At 44.2% G+C, this 19309-nt stretch overlaps 2 protein-coding genes and 1 pseudogene across 2 annotated transcripts; all 3 read left to right on the top strand.

Annotated features, from left to right (window-relative positions):
- Window positions 1–792: 792 nt before the first annotated feature.
- Window positions 793–17512, top strand: LOC146172322 (uncharacterized; annotated as a pseudogene).
- LOC146172324 (uncharacterized) lies at window positions 1881–3388 on the top strand. The gene has a single exon (XM_084586038.1). The coding sequence runs from the start codon at window positions 1906–1908 to the stop codon at window positions 3328–3330; it is 1425 nt and encodes a 474-aa protein (XP_084442164.1). The 5' UTR covers window positions 1881–1905; the 3' UTR covers window positions 3331–3388.
- Window positions 5329–10693, top strand: LOC146172323 (uncharacterized). The gene is made up of 3 exons (XM_084586037.1): window positions 5329–7962; window positions 9062–9153; window positions 9930–10693. Exons 1-3 carry the CDS (start codon window positions 6574–6576, stop codon window positions 10420–10422), a joined length of 1974 nt encoding a protein of 657 aa, XP_084442163.1. The 5' UTR covers window positions 5329–6573; the 3' UTR covers window positions 10423–10693.
- Window positions 17513–19309: the final 1797 nt, after the last annotated feature.

The raw sequence follows: 19309 nt of genomic DNA, 5'->3' as shown, positions 1-19309 counted from the left end.
AAAAAGAAAAACAGAAAATTAGGAAAAGCGGTCAGTCCCGTCAGTCCACTGCACTAGGCATGGCTAATCGGCACACAAAGCCGCAATCTCGATTCGGCTCAGTCGAAACACTACTCCCCATTGGACCACAAATGACCGTCGGACATCCGATTTAGATCCGAACGTCCGCGACCGCATTGGGCCGCCCACTGGGCGTACACTGAACGTCTTTTTCCGGACATTAACAAAGCCCACCGGTAGTAAGCCATCGGAGGTCCTGCGGATATTTGTTTTTGGATGTCCAGCAACTTCAAACCAACGAAAGTCCAGCGGATTCACTATTTTGGATGCATGAACAGTCCGTCGTGTTATAATACTCTGGACGTCCGTTGTACGTTTCTGCACGATTGACATTTTTGAAATGCACTCATATGTGTTTTCGTTATAAAGTAGAATGTTACATGCGTCAAAAATAAGTATTTTTTGCATTTGAAGGTACCATATGTTTTCTGCTCTGTATATCTGTCTAGAGTTAATACACAAGATCAAAAAACAGCGCGGCTACTTGGGACAAACAGAGAAGGGAGAATAACGGACAGCGCTTGTCCGTTATTCTCCCTTCTCTGTTTGTCCCAAGTAGCCGCGCTGTTTTTTGATCTTGCAATGCACCAACTAGCTCAGATTTCCGTTCTTCTGAGTTAATACACGTCCATCTCCGTACGGCGGCCCTCTGCTACAGCCAACAACAGCCACTGCTAGCCGATCCGATGCTCGAGCACGCGCGCGGCGCTCGTATCGCTGTTATCGCTGTCTCGCTTCTTCGAAAGTCGTTGCTGTCGAACGTCACTTGCGTGACTCCTGAGAGCGGTAAGACCGATTTTTTCGTTCTGTAGCGTAGCCCTAGTGCGTACTTTTGGGTATTTCTTTTCTTTGCAGGTTTCGTACGTTAAGCTAGCTGGAGCCAACTTGTTGCAACCAGCCGGCGTCAGCAGTACAAAACGTGAGTTCGTTTGTGGTAAGAATTGCCCGCCATTGTTACAATCTTCAGCCGATTTAGGTTCGTTGTAAGTATGAAAACGGGACGTACTGTTATGGCGGAATCGTGTAGTTGCTTTTTTATACACGTGGCGTTAATTGGTTGTTCAGCTAGTTTTATTTATCCGGTTGCATACTCATTATGGCTATGCAGCAACGAAGTGATGCTCGCGTATGTGAAAAGGCCACCCGGGAGGCGAAGAAGTCATTGATGCTGCTTGACTGCGCAAGTAAATGCACACCGAGAGGACGAACCTCTCGCGAGTTGGGGACTGGGCCTACTGTGGTGGTTGCTGGACGTTCTATAGAAGGTTATAGTAGTGATGGAAGTTGTGATGGCAGCTTGGTTACCGCAGCTGCTTTGAGCGCAAGTTTGCATCGCTCACGGTGCAATGAGCCCATGCAGGATTTAGAGTTTTGTCCTTGTGCCGAAGACGGTGACAGTGGAGCAGCGACGCCGCAGTGTGATGGTCGAGGCTCATTCCCTTTTCCCTTACATGTTTATTCGGCCCAGCATGCCGAATAAACATGTTGCTTAGTCGCTCTGCCTCTGCTTCGCTCGCCGCGGCTACAACAGAGATGAACAAGATTTCCGAAATTATCTGCGGGAGTGGGCAGTTAAGCACGGAATCAAAAGGCGTGCGCTGACAGCTCTATTGAAGATATTGAGAGGTCATCCTGCTATGTCGCACCTCCCAAAAGATGGTCGCACGCTTCTGCGTACTCCTCGCAAACCACGGGAACAGTGCGCGGTTACCCCATTAGCACCAGGCCACTACTGCCACTTTGGTTTAGCAGATGGACTGCTTCGTTTGCTGCGCCAAGTAGAAAATCCGCCTGCCATGATTAACATTCAATGTTGATGGTCTTCCACTGTCAAAAAGTTCAAGGATGCAGCTCTGGCCTATTCAGTGCCTTGCTCATGGCTGTGGTGATGAAACACCATTTCTTGTTGGTGCATTTGCAGGGCATTCAAAGCCAGACTCTTCCAGTGATTTTCTGAAGCCATTTGTTTCTGAGCTGCAGACCTTGCTCTCTGAAGGCCTCATTGTCAATGGCAAAATTTTACATGTGACCATGAAGGCTATTGTGTGTGATGCTCCTGCACGAGCCTTTATAATGGCTACAAAAGGGCATGGTGGCTACAGTGGCTGCCCCAAATGCACTGTGGAAGGGCAGTATTTGCATGGAAGAGTTGTATTTCTGGAAATGGACTGCTCGCTGCGTACAGATGCAAGTTTCAGAAACCAGCATGACAGTGAGCATCACAAGGGAAAGTCAATTCTTTTGGACCTCCCAATCAACTGTGTCGATGACATACCCTTGGACTATATGCACCTTGTGCTTCTTGGTGTCATGAAAAAGCTTCTTTCTTTGTGGGTTTCTGGACCGTTAGGAGTACGTTTTGGACCACTTAATCATCAAAATTTCAGTGAGCAGAGCAGTCAGTTGCATAGCTTCATACCTCGAGAATTTCCTCGCAAACCACGAGGGCTTGAAGATCTAGAGCGTTGGAAGGCTTCTGAATTCAGGCTTTTTCTCTTCTACACTGGCCCAGTCATCCTGAAGTTTTGTTTGTCAGACAACTTGTACCAGCATTTTCTCTTTCTTCATGCTTCCCTTTCCATCCTTGCTAACAAGGTTCTCTGTCGTCAGCATGCTGCATATGCTGGTAAGCTTCTGAGGTGCTTTGTTTCAGATTTTGGTGATCTGTATGGAGAAGAACATATTTCCTTCAATGTACATTGCTTAATACATCTGTCTTCTGATGTTGAAAGACATGGTGAGCTGGACTCCTTCAGTGCATTTCCATTTGAGAACAACATGCAGGCCATTAAGAAATGCCTTCGCAAACATGGGAAGCCACTAGAGCAGTTGCAGAATAGGATGGCTGAGGCAGATCTCAAGCCATGCAACTGGGAGCCATTGAGTGAAACACCTCTGCCGCTCCATCAGCACACGCAAGGTCTGCTGTTGCCAGAGTGCTCCCCTCCTGAGTACAGAACGATGAAATTTGAAAACTTCACGATCTCTCTAAATGACAAAGACAGCTGCTTTCTGCAAGATGGCCATGTCATTGTAGCCAAAAACATAGCGCACCTGAAAGACTCAAATGAGCTGTGCATTATTGGCTATGAATTCTTAGTTAAAGAGGACTTGTACACCATGCCCTTCAATTCCTCCAGGATTGGCATCTGTCTTGTATCGTCCCCCTCATCACCAAAGATATGGCACCTGCATAGGTTGCAAAAGATGGTTAAACTGCCAATGGGTGACAAGTTTTTAGTGGTGCCGGAGCTACACACGGCCAACTGACATGCCACTCAACCATATTTCACCTCTGTTATTGCCTGTTTCTTTGACACAAATATTGGTTAGTGCATGTTTTAACAATTTCAAAAGAGTCTCAGTTGTCCTTCTGTTTATGTGGGTGTGAGATTTATCTTTTCTTTTTTTCTCATTTTTCAGATGGCATATGCCATTGTTGAATTTTTGCACCACGACCAAGTGGAGGTTGTTCCGTCTTCATGGATCAGTGACAGGCAGTGTGCTTGGCCACTTCATGTAAAAGGGGACAGGATTGTGTCGTTAGTTCGTAAAGCAGCACCACCGGACTCATCTTGGCAACTGTTCGACGTATCTGTGAAGGGGCTGTTTGGTAAATGCAGTTGACATAGCACTTTTGCTTGTGATAGTCTGCAGCACTGTATATCTGAAAATTTATTCCAGGTACTTATGATTTGGCTAGAAAGAAGCTCGACAGAAGTCAATATACTTCTGAGCTTAGTAGTGACACTGAAGTGCCACAAAAGAGGATTAGAAGGCCACCCCAGGCATGGTCTGATGATGAAGAATCAGACTACCCCAGGGTGAAAGTGCGGCATGTGACGAACGCTCCATCAGTGCCCCTTGACTTTCCTCAAGGTTATTGATCATTCACTTGAAAAATGCTAAGCGGCTGCATTGTTATAGTTATCATAGGCAACCTTCGTTTTGTTTTCTTTTCAGGTCTGTCCTCTACTGTGCCTAGCACCGTGACTGAAAGTGCTGTGCAAAGCGCCACACAGAGTGCTGTACAAAACGCCACACAAAGTGAGGGTAAGCAAGTGGGGAATCTGCTTTCATTGTCATGTTTATTTCCTTTCTGATTTGTCCTACCCAACTCGCATAAGGGCAGAAACGAGTAAATTATAGTTAGCCACCTAAAAGAACACACTCTTTCTGTACTAATCCAGGTGATGAAACAACCACATATATGGCAGAAACTACTTGTATGTACTTTCCTGGGCATGTGTTTTTTAATGAATGAAGGGTTAAGCCCATGAAGAATTTGCCACTTGAAACATAGCATCCTGATGTGATGGCTTGAAGGTTAGGGCACCTAACTCCTGGATTCTAATACATAACAGTGATCCAGGCTGCAGTGGATGCATGTCGATGGAGGCGAAATGCAAGGTGCCCATGCAAAAGTACTGTGAGTTGAGCTAGTTGGTGCATCATTTTTTTTTTTTAAATACACAGCGCAACAAACATAGGACAAGCGAGTAGACGGGAACAGCGCTGACTATCAACTGCAATGTTAGCAGACATGGAAGAACCCCAGGTGGCTCATATTAATCCCGAGCACTCCACTATAGCATGCTGCATGTTTCATATTGCTTGGGGTGTTAAACCTCGTATTACATACAAATCAGTAAGTTTCGTCAACAGAAATAGACGTATCTATGTGTGAAACTTTTACACCAGCATCATGATATGATAGGCTAATTTGCTTAAGTAACTTTTTGTCTTTGGCAAGGCCCTATTGTTTTTGCATAATTGTAGAAATTAATGTGAAAGACTTAGATGAAAGTTTTACACAGATTTATTAGCTAAGATAACTTCAAAAATTGGTCCTTTCACTCTTCATCTGAGGCAGATGGAAAAGGTCGATGTGGCAAAGCAAAGTGAACGTGGCAAAAGAGTGTGGCTAAGGTTCGGACAGAATAGATTACTTTGCTTTGCTTAGTTTTGTACGATTCGTGGCCATGCTTGCATTTCATTTGCACCTTTTGAAATGAATGTAGTAATTTCATTGTTATGGGTAACAATTATGAATCCGACATAAAGAGTGTGCAAATTGTTTTGGTCAAGACTTCACCATTGTGCCGAATAGGGGTAAAATTTGGAGAATTTCTGGTGTTGTGTAGCCAAACAGTGGTGAATGTCTGGTTGTTTTTTCACTGTCCAGATGATTGCCTGGAGCTGGTATCTCTTGGCGACCGTGATCTTTCAGATAAAGGTGAGTTAATACCGCTGTTTCAGGATTTTTCAGAAGTGTTTATTGGAGTACTTTTTCAAATGCTGTGGTGTCATCATACTGCTCTAGAGGGACACTATGTTTCAGTGAACTACAGTTAAACCTGGATTTAATGAACCTCCATTTAGCAAATTCTTTGATATTATGATGTTTCTAAATCTCCCATAACCGCTTCTATTCAAGCATGTTTATTTGAGAGCTCCAAATAGTGAAGGTGTTGCAGTGTTTGACTGATATAAGAAATTTGGTGTGCCAACTATCTGTTAGCTAGTACTGAGTTGCTGGAAATTTAGCCGAACCACGTGGAAGTTTCATCACTGTACGACGTGAATTGAAATGAGAGGAACATCTGCAATATCAAGGAGGGACTGCAATCGTTCCAATGCACCGCATTCCAGCACGGTTTCCATATCTATATGGCAGATGCAGTGGTCTCCACTGCCTGTGCACCCATCTTCACTGCACATTTGATCCTGAGAATCCAGTGCAGAAACCTAACGCAAGGGCAGCGGGGATGGCCGACAGCACTGATGATGCAAAGAAAGAAGTCCATTCCTAAAGGCACTGGTGACGGGAAGCCTGACAGTGGAAACATGCATGAAAAAGCAAGTGTTTTCGTGGCCAGTCTAGTGTTATACCCATGTTTAACTGCATACTTTGGCATAAAAGGCACTGCAATGTAGTCGCATTTCTGCCCATTTATTGAAAGCTTAGATGAGCATATTAGCACCACGCCAAAGAGTGGAACCAGCTTTGCGACAGCATGAGCAAACAACCACTCCTATCGCTTTTCGACCCTGCAAAAGAAACTAAAATTTCATGCGATGCATCGCAAAACGGCTTAGGTGCTGCATTATTACAGCTTCACGATAATGAGTGGAAGCCGGTCGCATACGCGTCTAAAGCTCTGACGGAAGCCCAGCAGCGATACTCGCAGATAGAAAAAGAAGCCATGGCGATTGTGTACGGTTGTGAAAGGTTCAATCATTTCACATACGGTCGTCACATTATCGTGGAAACCGATCATCAACCTTTGATAGCGATATCTCAAAAAGCGATTGGTGACATGCCGCCAAGGCTGCAACGCTTCTTTATGTATCGTATGCGTCAGGGACAGCATGCGCAGTGCGGCCTCAAAATGTACAACTGATACGCAACAGCCGATACGCTGCTGTCCAAGCCATCTGTATAAATACGCGTTGCTCAAATAAAGCTGTGCTCTTTTCCCCCTGGCATTCGGTGTACCATGACGTCGATACATGGTGTCAGAAGTGGCTAACGCCGACGAGCAGACCGAAGAAATAAGCCACGAAATGGATTTCTTAAGGCCACCGGACGCACTTCACCTGAAAGGGGACATCGCAAAGAATTGGCAGCTGTTCAAGCAGAAGTTCCAGCTTTTCCTGACGGCGACAGAAACAGCAAAGCCTCGACCAGAGCCAACGAAAACAGCGCTACTGTTGACTACCGCAGGTGAAGAAGCAATTGAGGTATTTAACACCTTTACTTTTTCGGAAGATGAAAGCAGCAGTGACTACGCGACGGTAATCAAAAAGTTTGACGAGTATTGCGCAGCCCAGAGCAATGAAGTATATGAGCGCTACTTATTCAGGAGGCGAGTGCAGGAACCTGGCGAGCCATTCGAGCACTTTTTGAGAGATTTGAAGACTCAAGCACGACTTTGTAACTTTGCTGGGTTACTCGATTCAGTGATCAGAGACCAAATTGTTTTTGGTATAACTGACGACAAGATACGCGAGAAGTTATTGAGAGATAACAAGCTCACCCTCCAGAAAGCAGAACAGATCTGCAAGGCTGCCGAAGCGGCCGCGGCGCATAAGGAAATATGGGAACAAGACCATCATCAGGTCGACCCAGTCCACAAAACGAGCTCTACCCATCGTAAAAGGCAGCAGGCCTATATCTGCCAAAGCTGCGCACGAACGCACGCACCGCGGAGCTGCCCTGCTTTTGGTCGTACTTGTTATAAGTGCCAGCGGAAAAACCACTTTGCGGTCTGCTGTAAAGCAAAGCAGCAAATAAGTGAGCTCACTGGTTCCGAGGAAGAGTTCGATGTACTCAACGTGGCTGTCAGAAACACTGTCCGTGAGCGCGATTGGCTTGCTCAAGCACAAGTTGGCAACTTGTCGGTGTGCATGAAAGTTGACACCGGTTCACAAGCCAATATTCTTCCCCTCAGTGTCCTAAACAAGATGCTGCCAAAACCACCGCTGAAGCCCAGTTGCGCGACATTGCGGTCCTTCGGTGGAAGCGAAATTCAACACTTTGGCACGATCACTACGGAAGTGAAGCTTAATGGTCACAACGCCGTTCTACAGTTTTTCATTGTGCGCAAAGGGCAAGCGATACTAGGCCTTCAAGCCTGCGAACGCCTTAGACTCCTTTCGCGGCAGGTGCACGCCGTGTCTCAAGATTCAACACAAACAGTGGTAGACGAATTCCGTCATCTGTTCAGCGGCACGGGTTGCGTTGAGCGTCGATACCATATGGTACTCCGCGATGACGCCGTGCCGGTAGTGCAGCCAGCGCGACGAGTTCCACTAGCCTTGCGGGAGCCACTACGGGAAGAGCTGCGACGCATGCAACAGGGTGGAATCATTTCCAAGGTGTCGGAGCCCACTGACTGGGTAAGCCCTCTTGTGATAGTACGAAAAAAGGATGGAAAACTTCGGGTATGCATGGACCCCAGGAAGATTAATGAATGTATTAAAAGAGAACATTACCAGATGCCAACGCGAGAAGACATAGAGGCGGAGCTGGCCGGGGCAACTGTTTTTTCGCGCCTCGATGCGAACGCCGGATTCCACCAGATACCCTTGGACGAGGAAACGTCAAAACTGTGCACATTTGCAACGCCTTTCGGGCGGTACCGTTTTCTTAGGTTACCTTTTGGGATTTCATCTGCTTCAGAGGTTTTCCAAAAGATTCTGAATGAAATCTTCGATGGACTACAAGGTGTTAGAGTATATGTTGATGACGTATTAGTCTGGGGCAAATCGATGAAAGAGCACAATGACCGGCTGAGGCTAGCGCTAGAAGCGGCAGAACGAGCTGGCTTGACTTTCAACCCGACCAAATGCACAGTTGGCGTGACAGAAATAGAATTCCTAGGTGACACAATCAGCGGTGAGGGAGTAAGACCTAGCCACTCATTGATACAATGCATGACGCAAATGCCTGAGCCGAAGGACAAACAAGCAGTGCAAAGAATGCTCGGCGTAGCAAACTACTTCAGCAAATTTCTGCCATCGTTGGCGCGCAGGACAGCACTACTACGAGGTTTGCTAAAGCAGGGCACTGTGTTTGAATGGACGGCGAACCACGCCAAAGAGTGGAACCAGCTTTGCGACAGCATGAGCAAACAACCACTCCTATCGCTTTTCGACCCTGCAAAAGAAACTAAAATTTCATGCGATGCATCGCAAAACGGCTTAGGTGCTGCATTATTACAGCTTCACGATAATGAGTGGAAGCCGGTCGCATACGCGTCTAAAGCTCTGACGGAAGCCCAGCAGCGATACTCGCAGATAGAAAAAGAAGCCATGGCGATTGTGTACGGTTGTGAAAGGTTCAATCATTTCACATACGGTCGTCACATTATCGTGGAAACCGATCATCAACCTTTGATAGCGATATCTCAAAAAGCGATTGGTGACATGCCGCCAAGGCTGCAACGCTTCTTTCTGCGACTGCTTCGTTACGATATCAAGATTGTTTTTGTTCCAGGAAAGCACCTCTTCCTGGCCGATATGCTGTCCCGGGCTTCACTCAACTGTGACAAGACCGACATCGACAGCCAAGATGCAGAAGTACACGCCGTGAGTGTAGTTTCGTCTCGCGTGAGCCATAGAACTTTAACTCGACTGGTCGCCGAGACAAACAAAGATGAATATCTGTGCAGTGTACTCAAAAGTCTGAGAGAAGGTGCACCGGTTGAAGGTCAGCTGAAGCCATTTACTGGCGAGCTCTCGCAGGTTCAGGGCGTTTTGTTAAAGGGCTCCAAAGTGGTGATTCCCACTAGCATGAAGCACGAAATTCTGGAAAAAATTCACCAAGGCCACTTGGGTATAAGCAAATGCAAATCCAGAGCCCGGGAAGCGATATTCTGGCCAGGCATGAATAGTGCCATTGAAGCCTTTGTCCAGAAATGCGCAGTCTGCCGGAAATATGCATACAGCCAGCCGCGTGAGCCGCTGCAGATGCGCTCAGTGCCCACGCAAGCGTGGTACCGAGTTGGAATCGACATTTTTTACTATGGGGGTAGACCTTATCTTTGTGTTTACGATGCGCTCTCAAGCTTTCCGGAGGTGGAATTACTTCAGGATACATCGGCCAGGACTGTCATTCAAGCAACAAGCGCTATTTTCGCTAGATATGGCATACCAATGGAGGTATGCTCAGACAACGGACCCCCTTTTTCAAGCTACCAGTTCGCTGCATTTGCAAGAGAATATGATTTCCAGCACATTACTTCTAGCCCTAGATACCCACAGTCGAATGGCCTGGCAGAAAAGGGGGTACAGGTGGTGAAGCGAATATTAAAGAAAACTGCTGAAGCCAATCAAGATTTCTGGCTTGGTTTGCTCGCTTACAGGACAACCCCACTGGAAGGTGCTGCGGCACCCGCAGAGATTCTTCAGGCCAGAAAGCTACGAACAACGCTACCAGACACTCAAGAAGGTCCCAGTTTGCATATTGCCAAGCATCGCCAGAGTAAGAGAGACCGGCAACTCCTACCACCCCTGAGACAAGGTGACGTTGTGCGCGTGAAGAAAGTTGTCTGGGACAAAAAAGCAAAGGTCGTGCAGCGCTGTGCTGGACCAAGGTCCTACAATGTTCTAACAGAAGACGGCAGACTTCTGCGTCGCAATCGAAAACATCTCATGTCTACGAAAGAAAACTTTCTGAGTGAACTTGACGACGACAGCGATGACACCATTGAGGACAGCACGCCGCAGCATCAGCCGCGACCAGTGACATCTGATGGTGATGCAGTGTCAAGCGCTCCGGGGTTAAGACGATCGCAGAGACAACGTGCACCCCCGCGACGCTTGGAATACGACAGAGACTTTCAGCAAATGTCTTAAGTTATTCTTTTGTGCACTGAGCCCATGTCGTGCTTGCAACTTTGCTTTGTTGTTGTTTTTAGTTTTCTTTCCAAAAGAAGGAAGATGTATCGTATGCGTCAGGGACAGCATGCGCAGTGCGGCCTCAAAATGTACAACTGATACGCAACAGCCGATACGCTGCTGTCCAAGCCATCTGTATAAATACGCGTTGCTCAAATAAAGCTGTGCTCTTTTCCCCCTGGCATTCGGTGTACCATGACGTCGATACAGTTAGAACAATTCAGTCAAAAAAGGAGTTGAAAATGAAACAAAAAACATGCACTCATAATGCTGGCAGTTTGCATAGTTACACTGTGAAATGTTAGAAGTGATGGATTTTGCTTCAGTTTTTTATTTTATCAAAAAATTTATACATTCAATGCTAAGGTTCGGCTGCTCGTTCTTCCATTTGCAGATAAGGCTTCTAGCAGCTTTTCTGTTGATGAAGGTAAGTTCAGATTTTAGTCTTTGCACTTCTGGTAAAAATTTACTGTTTCCACTTAGTAGTATATGTGGTTAAGCGCTTAGTATGGAGAAGCCTTTGTTCCATTCGTCAGCACATCCAAATAAGCCTCACGGTGAGATTTCTGTACTTTGTGAGCTGTCCAAAGAGATACATTTTAAATGTTATGGTAACCAACAAACTGTTCTGGTTTGGTATTTATCTTATTCGGGAAATCGACTTTATTGAACTGGCACTATCTTTTACGAAGTAAAAAAAAAAATCGTGCCTGAAAAGCGCGGAAAAAATGGACACGGCTATGTTCTATGGAGATGACAGCAATTGCTTCTTGGTTTTGTCATTTTGGCCTTAAGAATCTTCGCTGACCAAAATATTAGCGTTTATTTATCGAAGAAAGGGCCCGTGACTGTGAAATAATGGCTATCATCCTTGTTACGAGCGTATTCAACTTTGCATGCACTTCCAACGGGGACAGGGCACTTCAACGCTGCCTCTGCCAGCATACTCCTTTTTCTGAGGGTTGGGCGTGACTCTTACTTTGTGCTCCCTGCTATGCAAAAAGGCAATAAAAGTGCTATTTTGGATTTTTCAAAACACTCCAAGCTCAACTTCCTTATGTCGCTGTACCCTATTCGGTCAAGAACTAGAAAGTAGGCGGTGAAGGTATTTTTTTCACTTTCTATCTTGCGCTGTGCAACAGCTGGATAGAGTACCTATGAGACGGAAGTGCTGAGGAGCTTGCACAGAAAATTATTTTGGGCATGGCGGCCTTCCAAACCGACGTCGCAAACAGCCTAATTGCATGCAGTAGGACACCTCAGAAATAGCGCGGTCGACCATGTAGTGAATGCCCAGTGCCTGTCGCAATGGAGCCTAAACCACATTTAATACTGACGCTACCATTAGGTACAATGGCTACAACCACTTGCTGGAACATGTCAACACACTGAACTCACAGCGCTGCCGTCGTGAAGGATGCACAGTGAAGTGTCGGATTCAAAGTGCCATCTTTTTGTGCATGCCTGCTCATAGTAATTGCTTTGACCTTTTAATAAGCGTACTCTGAAGTGACTGATTTAATTAAAAATTTGAGCAATAATCCGTTAACCATCTTTTCAGCTCGATACTTGCTAAGGGCGCTCGCGCACCTTCTGCTGGTAGTATGCATTACTTTTTCTGTATTGAGGTGACCTGTCCTCGAATGGGGACATCGCAAATGACTATAAAAAATAAAATGATTTCTTTCAGTTTATTCAGGGCACAGCATTTGAAGCTTGGAGAACCAAAAATGGCTCTTAGATATTTTTTTCGTGCCTGAAAGGGTTAAGTTTAGCTCAAAGTGCACAGTGGCCCCTGTATGGCTACCTGGCATGGTAGCATTTGTATGTAGCACTTAGCTGGGTTGTTGCTTTTCTTCTGTACCTTCGCCGTTTTTGTACTGGTGACCTAAAGTCTGGGTTGCTGGCAGTTGACACATTCCTTTTCTTTTTTCTCATTGATGCTTTTGTGCTCTTTGCCTGAATTTGCTGTTCTCTTTTCCACCTTTATCTCTAGTGTGTGGTAATGTGAGCACAGTGGCTTTCCTTCATGTGATGTTTTCTTTGTCATTGATGGGACATTCCTTGCTTGGTCAGTAATTTTTGCGGTTGAAAAGCAATCTAACTATGAATACATTTGGCTATTAAAAAACTTACTTCTGCTTTTCGTAGACAATAATTTAACCAAGGGTTATTTACAACCGTTTGTGCAGGTATAAAGTGAGACTTTTTTTAAAACTTGCCTTATAGACTCCTATATGGGCATTAAGTAACATAGGTTAGATACAACATTATGATTGAAGAGTAAAAATAATAGTGTTACTAGGTATTAGGATGGTAAATTACTGTCAACTTTCCATTAAATTTTGCCACTTGCATCATTTTTTGCTGCAGGGTATATGGTGCTAGGCATTCCAGCATTTTTAAGACTATATTAAGGAGAAGGGCAGCATCAACAAAATAAAAGGTTGTGTCCAAGGAACCCGTAGGGGTTCCGAAACGTCTTCTTTTTTCATGTTGACTTGGTCAGTGACTGAAACTCTTTTTACTCAACTACCATGCCTGACCAGACGAACCTTCGTCGAACCCTTGACTACTCGTCAACAAAATATTTTTTGCGTTTCTCAATTATATATTTTTTCTTGCGTCTCTCACTACTTCCAGACTTCAAGCAGCACGTTATCCGGCTACTCAATATCTTGCGCTTTACACAGCAGCAGCATGGAGATATGTTAAACAAACTATGTGAAGATCTTCCAAGCCAAGCAGTTATCGCCAAGTCCCTTCTTATCACTGAGCCATTCACTTCGGTGGATGATCTGCTCAAGTTCAACGAGCAGTTGGATAAAGAAAAATTTGCACTTCTGGTAAGTGTTCATATAATGAACCAGGAGAGCTCTAAAGGAGGCATATTGAAATTTATTTTTTTATTTTAAAGGTCCTCTAGGGATATTACATGAGAGGTGGGCTAACAAGAAGCCATTAAGGATACAGATGGTTGGTCTTCAGTTCTAATGGCACAGACCAAAAAGAAAAAGTTGAGAGAGAGCCATGAGAGGAGGAGACCGCGCATCCATCGGCGCGCACCACCACCATTTTACGTGACCCCCAACTCAGCGCACGCCGAATAGCTGGAGGGAAAAGCGCTTTTATGCCTTTCTCATTAAGAGTTGCCACATAATACTTTTTGAAGCAATTTCAAGCTTTAATGCTCATTTTCTATAAGTTGAAGCAGCTGCAGTATGAACCATATTTGAGGTTTTTTTACAAAGCTACAAGTACAAATATGTACTGCACCTTTTTTTTTTATATCAAGGGGTGAAAAAACTTGAAAGCTATGTCATTAACTTTGTAGAGTTGTTAGTACAGTTTTGCTATTTATATTCATGTGAAGCATAGAAAATTTTGTATCTGAGTAATAAAATTTGTCTTGAAGTTGTTTGACCCAATCATCGCTGGCTGTCTCCAGTGGTAAACTCTAAATTCTAAACTAAAATAAATATATACATGGTTAATATTGCAAAATATTTTAAACTGCAGAACTCTATACTTGTACTTGTAGTGCAAATGGGCTATTTTTGTGCTATTTCTTGTGTGAGCTATGTAGTACGCTTTTAATTATGCTATTTGAGCATCGGCTTTATTTTAACATAGTACCTTTAAAAGTCCCGTTACTCAGAAAATCTGGTATTGGTGTTGTGAGTGAAAAATCAAGGGCATGGCACTGGCAGATGGTAGCTGGCATGGCCGGGCTTTAATTGTTTGATGGTTTCTACGAATTAACGAGACCAAATGATTTAGAAGGTAGGGAGGAGCTACCAGCTTGGGTTGCCGATTTGAGGCAGGACAGTGAATTGAGTGTCAACCTTGTAGTGCTCTTAGATGCAGAGTCAGGCATGCTATACCTAGACGATGCAGCCACATTCATATAGACCGTTTACAGCGAGTAGTTCAACTCTCCCCTAACAGGTGGCGCCACTAGGACGGCCGTCATTGCTGGCCTTCGGAACGCATCGGCGCGCAGTGCTAACTGCTGCTGTGTATCTTGTGTAAGAATACCAGCTGACTTTTAAACAGCGCTGCTTTGATGCAGGTGTCATCTGTATTATCGAAGTATTCTGCGAGGAAGTAGAGCTAATGACCCTGTTTATTGGCGGAAGAACAGAAGACGCTTTCTACATAAGGTGCACATCATGGCCTAGGCAACCGTTTTTCTGGGAGATGTATCACGAGTTCATGTTCCTTTCTGGGACAAGAAAGCGCCTGTGAATTGCAGAGAATGGATATACCTCACGCCCCAGCTCGTTTTAGCACCGGCACTAGCCATGGGAATGCGAGAACGACCCTGACGTTTTCTGAGGAATTGGATATTGAGTATTTGCACTGCTGCCGAGTTTTTTTCGCAGGGCGTTAAGAGGTACCTTGACGTTGCTATTAATGTCTATGCAGTTATACGAATTGATTGCGCAGAGAAGGAAAGTTACTGTGGGCATGTAAGTGAATCTGTTCACCTTAATTAGGTACTATTCCCTAGGATATGCGGGATCGAATCTCGGCCTCGGCAGCTGCTTTTCGCTGGAGCCAAAAACCCAGGCGCCCGTGTTTTGTGTGATATCAGTGCACATTAAAGAACCCCAAGGGGATGGGAATTTCCGCAGTCCTCCACTCATAGCCTGAGTCGCCTTGGGACCTAACACCGCATAAACAAAACCAAACTTTAATTAGGCAAGTACTGCTGAAATACATGTAATAACTGCTGCTTTTATGAAACTAATGCACGGGCCAATGATGAAATTTACCATGATAAGATTTTTTGATATCCCCGCTTGCTTGGGCTGCGTACTGTGCGTTCTGAATTCCGGTAGAGTTTCCAGACACCTTCGCCCGATCGCAGGTGAACGCCGCTGAGCTCCTGATGCGGCCTTCAAGCAGCGCAATAGTCTTCTGAAGCCAGGACGTTTACAGGAGATAAAATTATATCTTATCAATTGTCGGGGATTACACGCTCGTCCATATTGATCAGTAAGTATTGTGCACAATGTTAAATGAACATTCATAATGCGTCTCAGCCAGCATAGTCTGAGCATGCGTTCGCCCTTTGCGCAAAAAAAAAAAAATTAAAAAAATACGTTTGAGGAAATAATCAGTTTGTAATCTATTCCGTTTTACAGAAAGTCACGTTTTCCACAAAGAGCACTAGAGAGGGAATTGATAAAAAAAAGCAAAACAAAAAACCGAGTCGACGGCTGATGGGTTTGTCGAAACGTTCTAGCCAATGCAGACATTTAGGAGGAAGCAATAAATGAACTACGTGGTTAAATTAAACATTTTTTAGCACCTACACATACTATAGGCATTCACATAAAGTGTATTGCCTGTCTGCAAGCTCGTTGTCCCCAGCGAAAGCTGGTACGCCGCACCTTGCAGCTGAGTACCAGCGTGCCGGAAGCCGTCAAATCAGAAGGCCGGCGATGGCGGAAGGGTCACATGATCAAATATGGCAGCGCCCATGCGTTCGCGCTGTAAAGGGTCTATAGCTTAGTTAAGTCGGGGCTTTACGTGTTGGGTCATCGCCTATGCTATTGCATCATACCGTTAAAAGGCAGGGCTTAAGTGTCTACCATAATTTTTTAAATGTGGTGCACTCTTGACATTTGTGCAAATCAGCTTGGCAAGGAAGAAAGTATTTTGTAAAATGATATGTGTCTTGTGCACCTAGAGGTGCATATCTTAAAACAGTACATGATTTTTTTGCAGGTACGCGAGCTTGTGCAGCTTGGTGGCAAGAATGCGAACGTGGCCGCTAAACGCATGCTGGCCTATGTTGTAAGCGACCAGGTGGCAGCAAAGTTCTCCTGGGTTGGAAGGAAGAACAAGATAATTTTTCAAGCTTGAAAACATCAAATGCAATTATAGGTAAGACAGATACATGTGGAAGATTGTGCATGGTTTCTTTGCAAGAAAGCCTCCTGTCGAGGCAGGAGAATTTTTCCTATTTTTCCAAAACAGGCCTGGCAAGACCTAGTAAGTCCCCATTTAAACCTGGTATAAAATAAAAATTACTGTTAAATTCCACCTCTGCACAAAATTTCGCCCAAATAAGCAAACAATGCTTCAGTGTACGTTGATGTGTCTGCATTCAGTTTGAACACAACACTCTAATATCTTATCTTTAGCTGCTGCAGGAGAATTTCCGCAAGGGAACATGGCCAATGTTGAGGACGTCATCAAATCATGGTTGAGGCATGCACCTGAAACGCTTTCTGGAATTCAAAGACAGAAGAAACCAGTACTGTCTGCTGATCCATGTGCTGTTTCTTATGCTAGTTGTAATCACTAGCTGCAATAATTTGATTAGGCAAAACCAGTGCCATTTGCCATTGCAGCATGCTTGTACTTCATGATATCAACTTCTAGTCTTGTAGGCAAAAACAAAGCAAGCTATCCTTAGCCATTGTATCGTTATGACTCTACAGTGGAGGTTTTTGTCAAAAAGATTTGAAACATTAAAGCTGTTAAAAAAATGTGAGTTTACAGTTAAGGTTTAGATTAAGTGCACTTTATGAGCAGCTTTTTGTTGACCAAACTTTATGGGGATTAGCCTGATTGTCTGCATGATACATGAGATTTAACATCCAAGAGAAACGTAGCTATGAGAGACACTGTAATGGAGGGCTGCTGTTTAATTTTGATTACCTAGGGCTTTTCAGTGTGTAGTGTCATGGCACAGGGCATGGATGCTTTACATTTTTCGGCCACACGGTACAAAGCGTTTGGCTGTCAGTAAATTACCCCCTGTTAAACGATCTCGATACTGCAGTTATTTGTCTGATTCTGCGGGCTTCTTATATTTCCAGTGATTTTCCTCATGCTAGTTTACTGTTCTATTTATTGCTGGATGTGCAACTTGTTTACTCAATTGCTACTTTGTGTTGCAAAACACTTTAGCAGGTACCATATTTTTCTTTTACTTTCAGACTGGTAATTTAGATATGCAATAATCAATATGCTAAGCATTAGAGGTCTTGTTTACAAGAAAAGCCAGCGGCATCATGAAATAATCATTGCTTGACAGGGTTGTGATATCATCGAGCCATCATTGCAAAGTGTTGCCAAAGAAAGCAAACACTTGCTAAAAAGATAAAACGGTAGTTGCGTTTCAATTGAGGCAAAACGGAATGATGTGCCTGTTTAGTGTGCAACATGAATGCATGCTACAAAATCAAAGGGTGTCGAAATATCTAGAGCCTCCTAATTTGCCATCCTCCATAGCCAATTTTGCCTTGGGAGTTTAAATCTACAAACATAAACCAGACCACTTTTGTTGGGAAAAGGTAACTGAGCGAGAATAGTCATCAGGCACGCTACCGGTGAGGAGCATTCTTGGCGTGTTTGCCCTGAAGGGATCTCTATTGCTGTAATGTTGTACTCTCAATGATAGCTTAAGCATCGATTAAATTTTTCTGCTTTGTTGCTGCTGAGATCATTCGATAAATTTCCACTTGAAGTATGAGTTGGCAAAGGCAAAATAAAACAGGGCTGACACCTGAATGCTGGCTGGCGAGTGTGGTAAAGGCCGTTTGATAGTTAAAGAAAAATGAAGGTAAAGGGCTTACGTGCTGAAACAGCTCTTGGTAGAGCTTAATGTTACTTTGTCATAGCATGCATTGTTTTTGTGATGATTTTTTTTTTCTAGAAAATATGCTATTTATGTTCCCTTGCAAAAATAAAGCATAATAAACTTGTTTTGTTTTTCTTGTTTTTCAGGTGCTGAATGAGACGTGACCCGTGTTTCTCTTGTTTTCACATATGCCACAGCAACTTTTGACCAAGAGTTAAAAAGTTCCATTGCCATCAGATGCCAAGGTCGTCACGATATATAGGTCTCCCAGTTACTGACTTGGTTTCTCAGCGGGTTGTGCAGACAGTACTTTGACGGTGGTGAAAGTAGGCAAGAGAGCACACATGCTTGATCATACTCATCCATCTCGAACCAGGTGTTATCTCAAGATGTGCGCTTAGCCCAGTGCTGACCAGAGAACAAAGTTTGGCCATTCTAGAGAACCATTCCCCCTCTGTACATTTAATTTCATTTTATGTTTGCATTTGTTTTCTATGTGATCTATTTTACGTTTAGTTTGACAGGTTTTGTTTGCAATGGCCTAATTTTTTAGCTGCATCATGATAGTCTCATGACATTGTGTGTTACTTTGAGGTTGTATTTCTGAAGTGCATTAATTTTTTGTAGTGCTTATGCACGATCAGTCACTGCTTACATACTATACTCAACCAGCTCTGATTAAGCCTGCAAGGTGAAACTTATAGCAATGCTGTCCTTTTAAAGGTTTGCTCACCGCCTAGTCATCCATCTCGAACCAGGTGTTATCTCAAGATGTGTGCATAGCCCGGTGGGTGTGGACCAGAGAACAAAGTTTGGCCATTCTAAAGAACCATTCCCCCTTTGTACGTTTAATTTCAGTTTTATGTTTGTATTTGTTTTCCATATGTGATCTATTTTACGTTCAGTTTGGCAGGTTTTGTATGCAATGGCCTAATTTTTTAGCTGCATCATGATAGTCTCATGACATTGTGTGTTACTTTGAGATTGTATATCTGAAGTGCATTAATTTTTTGTAGTGCTTATGCACGATCAGTCACTGCTTACATACTATACTCAACCAGCTCTGATTAAGCCTGCAAGGTGAAACTTATAGCAATGCTGTCCTTTTAAAGGTTTGCTCACCGCCTAGTCATCCATCTTGAACCAGGTGTTATCTCAAGATGTGTGCGTAGCCCGGTGGGTGTGGACCAGAGAACAAAGTTTGGCCATTCTAGAGAACCATTCCCTCTCTGTACATTTCATTTC

Source organism: Amblyomma maculatum, unplaced genomic scaffold (genome assembly GCF_055883805.1).
Source record: "Amblyomma maculatum isolate TAMU_Amacu unplaced genomic scaffold, ASM5588380v1 scaffold_13, whole genome shotgun sequence".
Taxonomy (NCBI): Eukaryota; Metazoa; Arthropoda; class Arachnida; order Ixodida; family Ixodidae; genus Amblyomma; species Amblyomma maculatum.
Note: the sequence above shows the minus strand (reverse complement) of the source record. Positions and strands in the feature narration are given on the sequence as shown.

Coding starts and splice junctions, on each gene's coding strand:
- LOC146172323 (XM_084586037.1), top strand. CDS start 6,574: ATGGTGTCAGAAGTGGCTAACGCCGACGAGCAGACCGAAGAAATAAGC. Junction 7,963..9,061: donor TGTCGGAGCCCACTGACTGG/GTAAGCCCTCTT, acceptor TTTTTGTTCCAG/GAAAGCACCTCTTCCTGGCC. Junction 9,154..9,929: donor AAGATGCAGAAGTACACGCC/GTGAGTGTAGTT, acceptor GCTCGCTTACAG/GACAACCCCACTGGAAGGTG.
- LOC146172324 (XM_084586038.1), top strand. CDS start 1,906: ATGCAGCTCTGGCCTATTCAGTGCCTTGCTCATGGCTGTGGTGATGAA.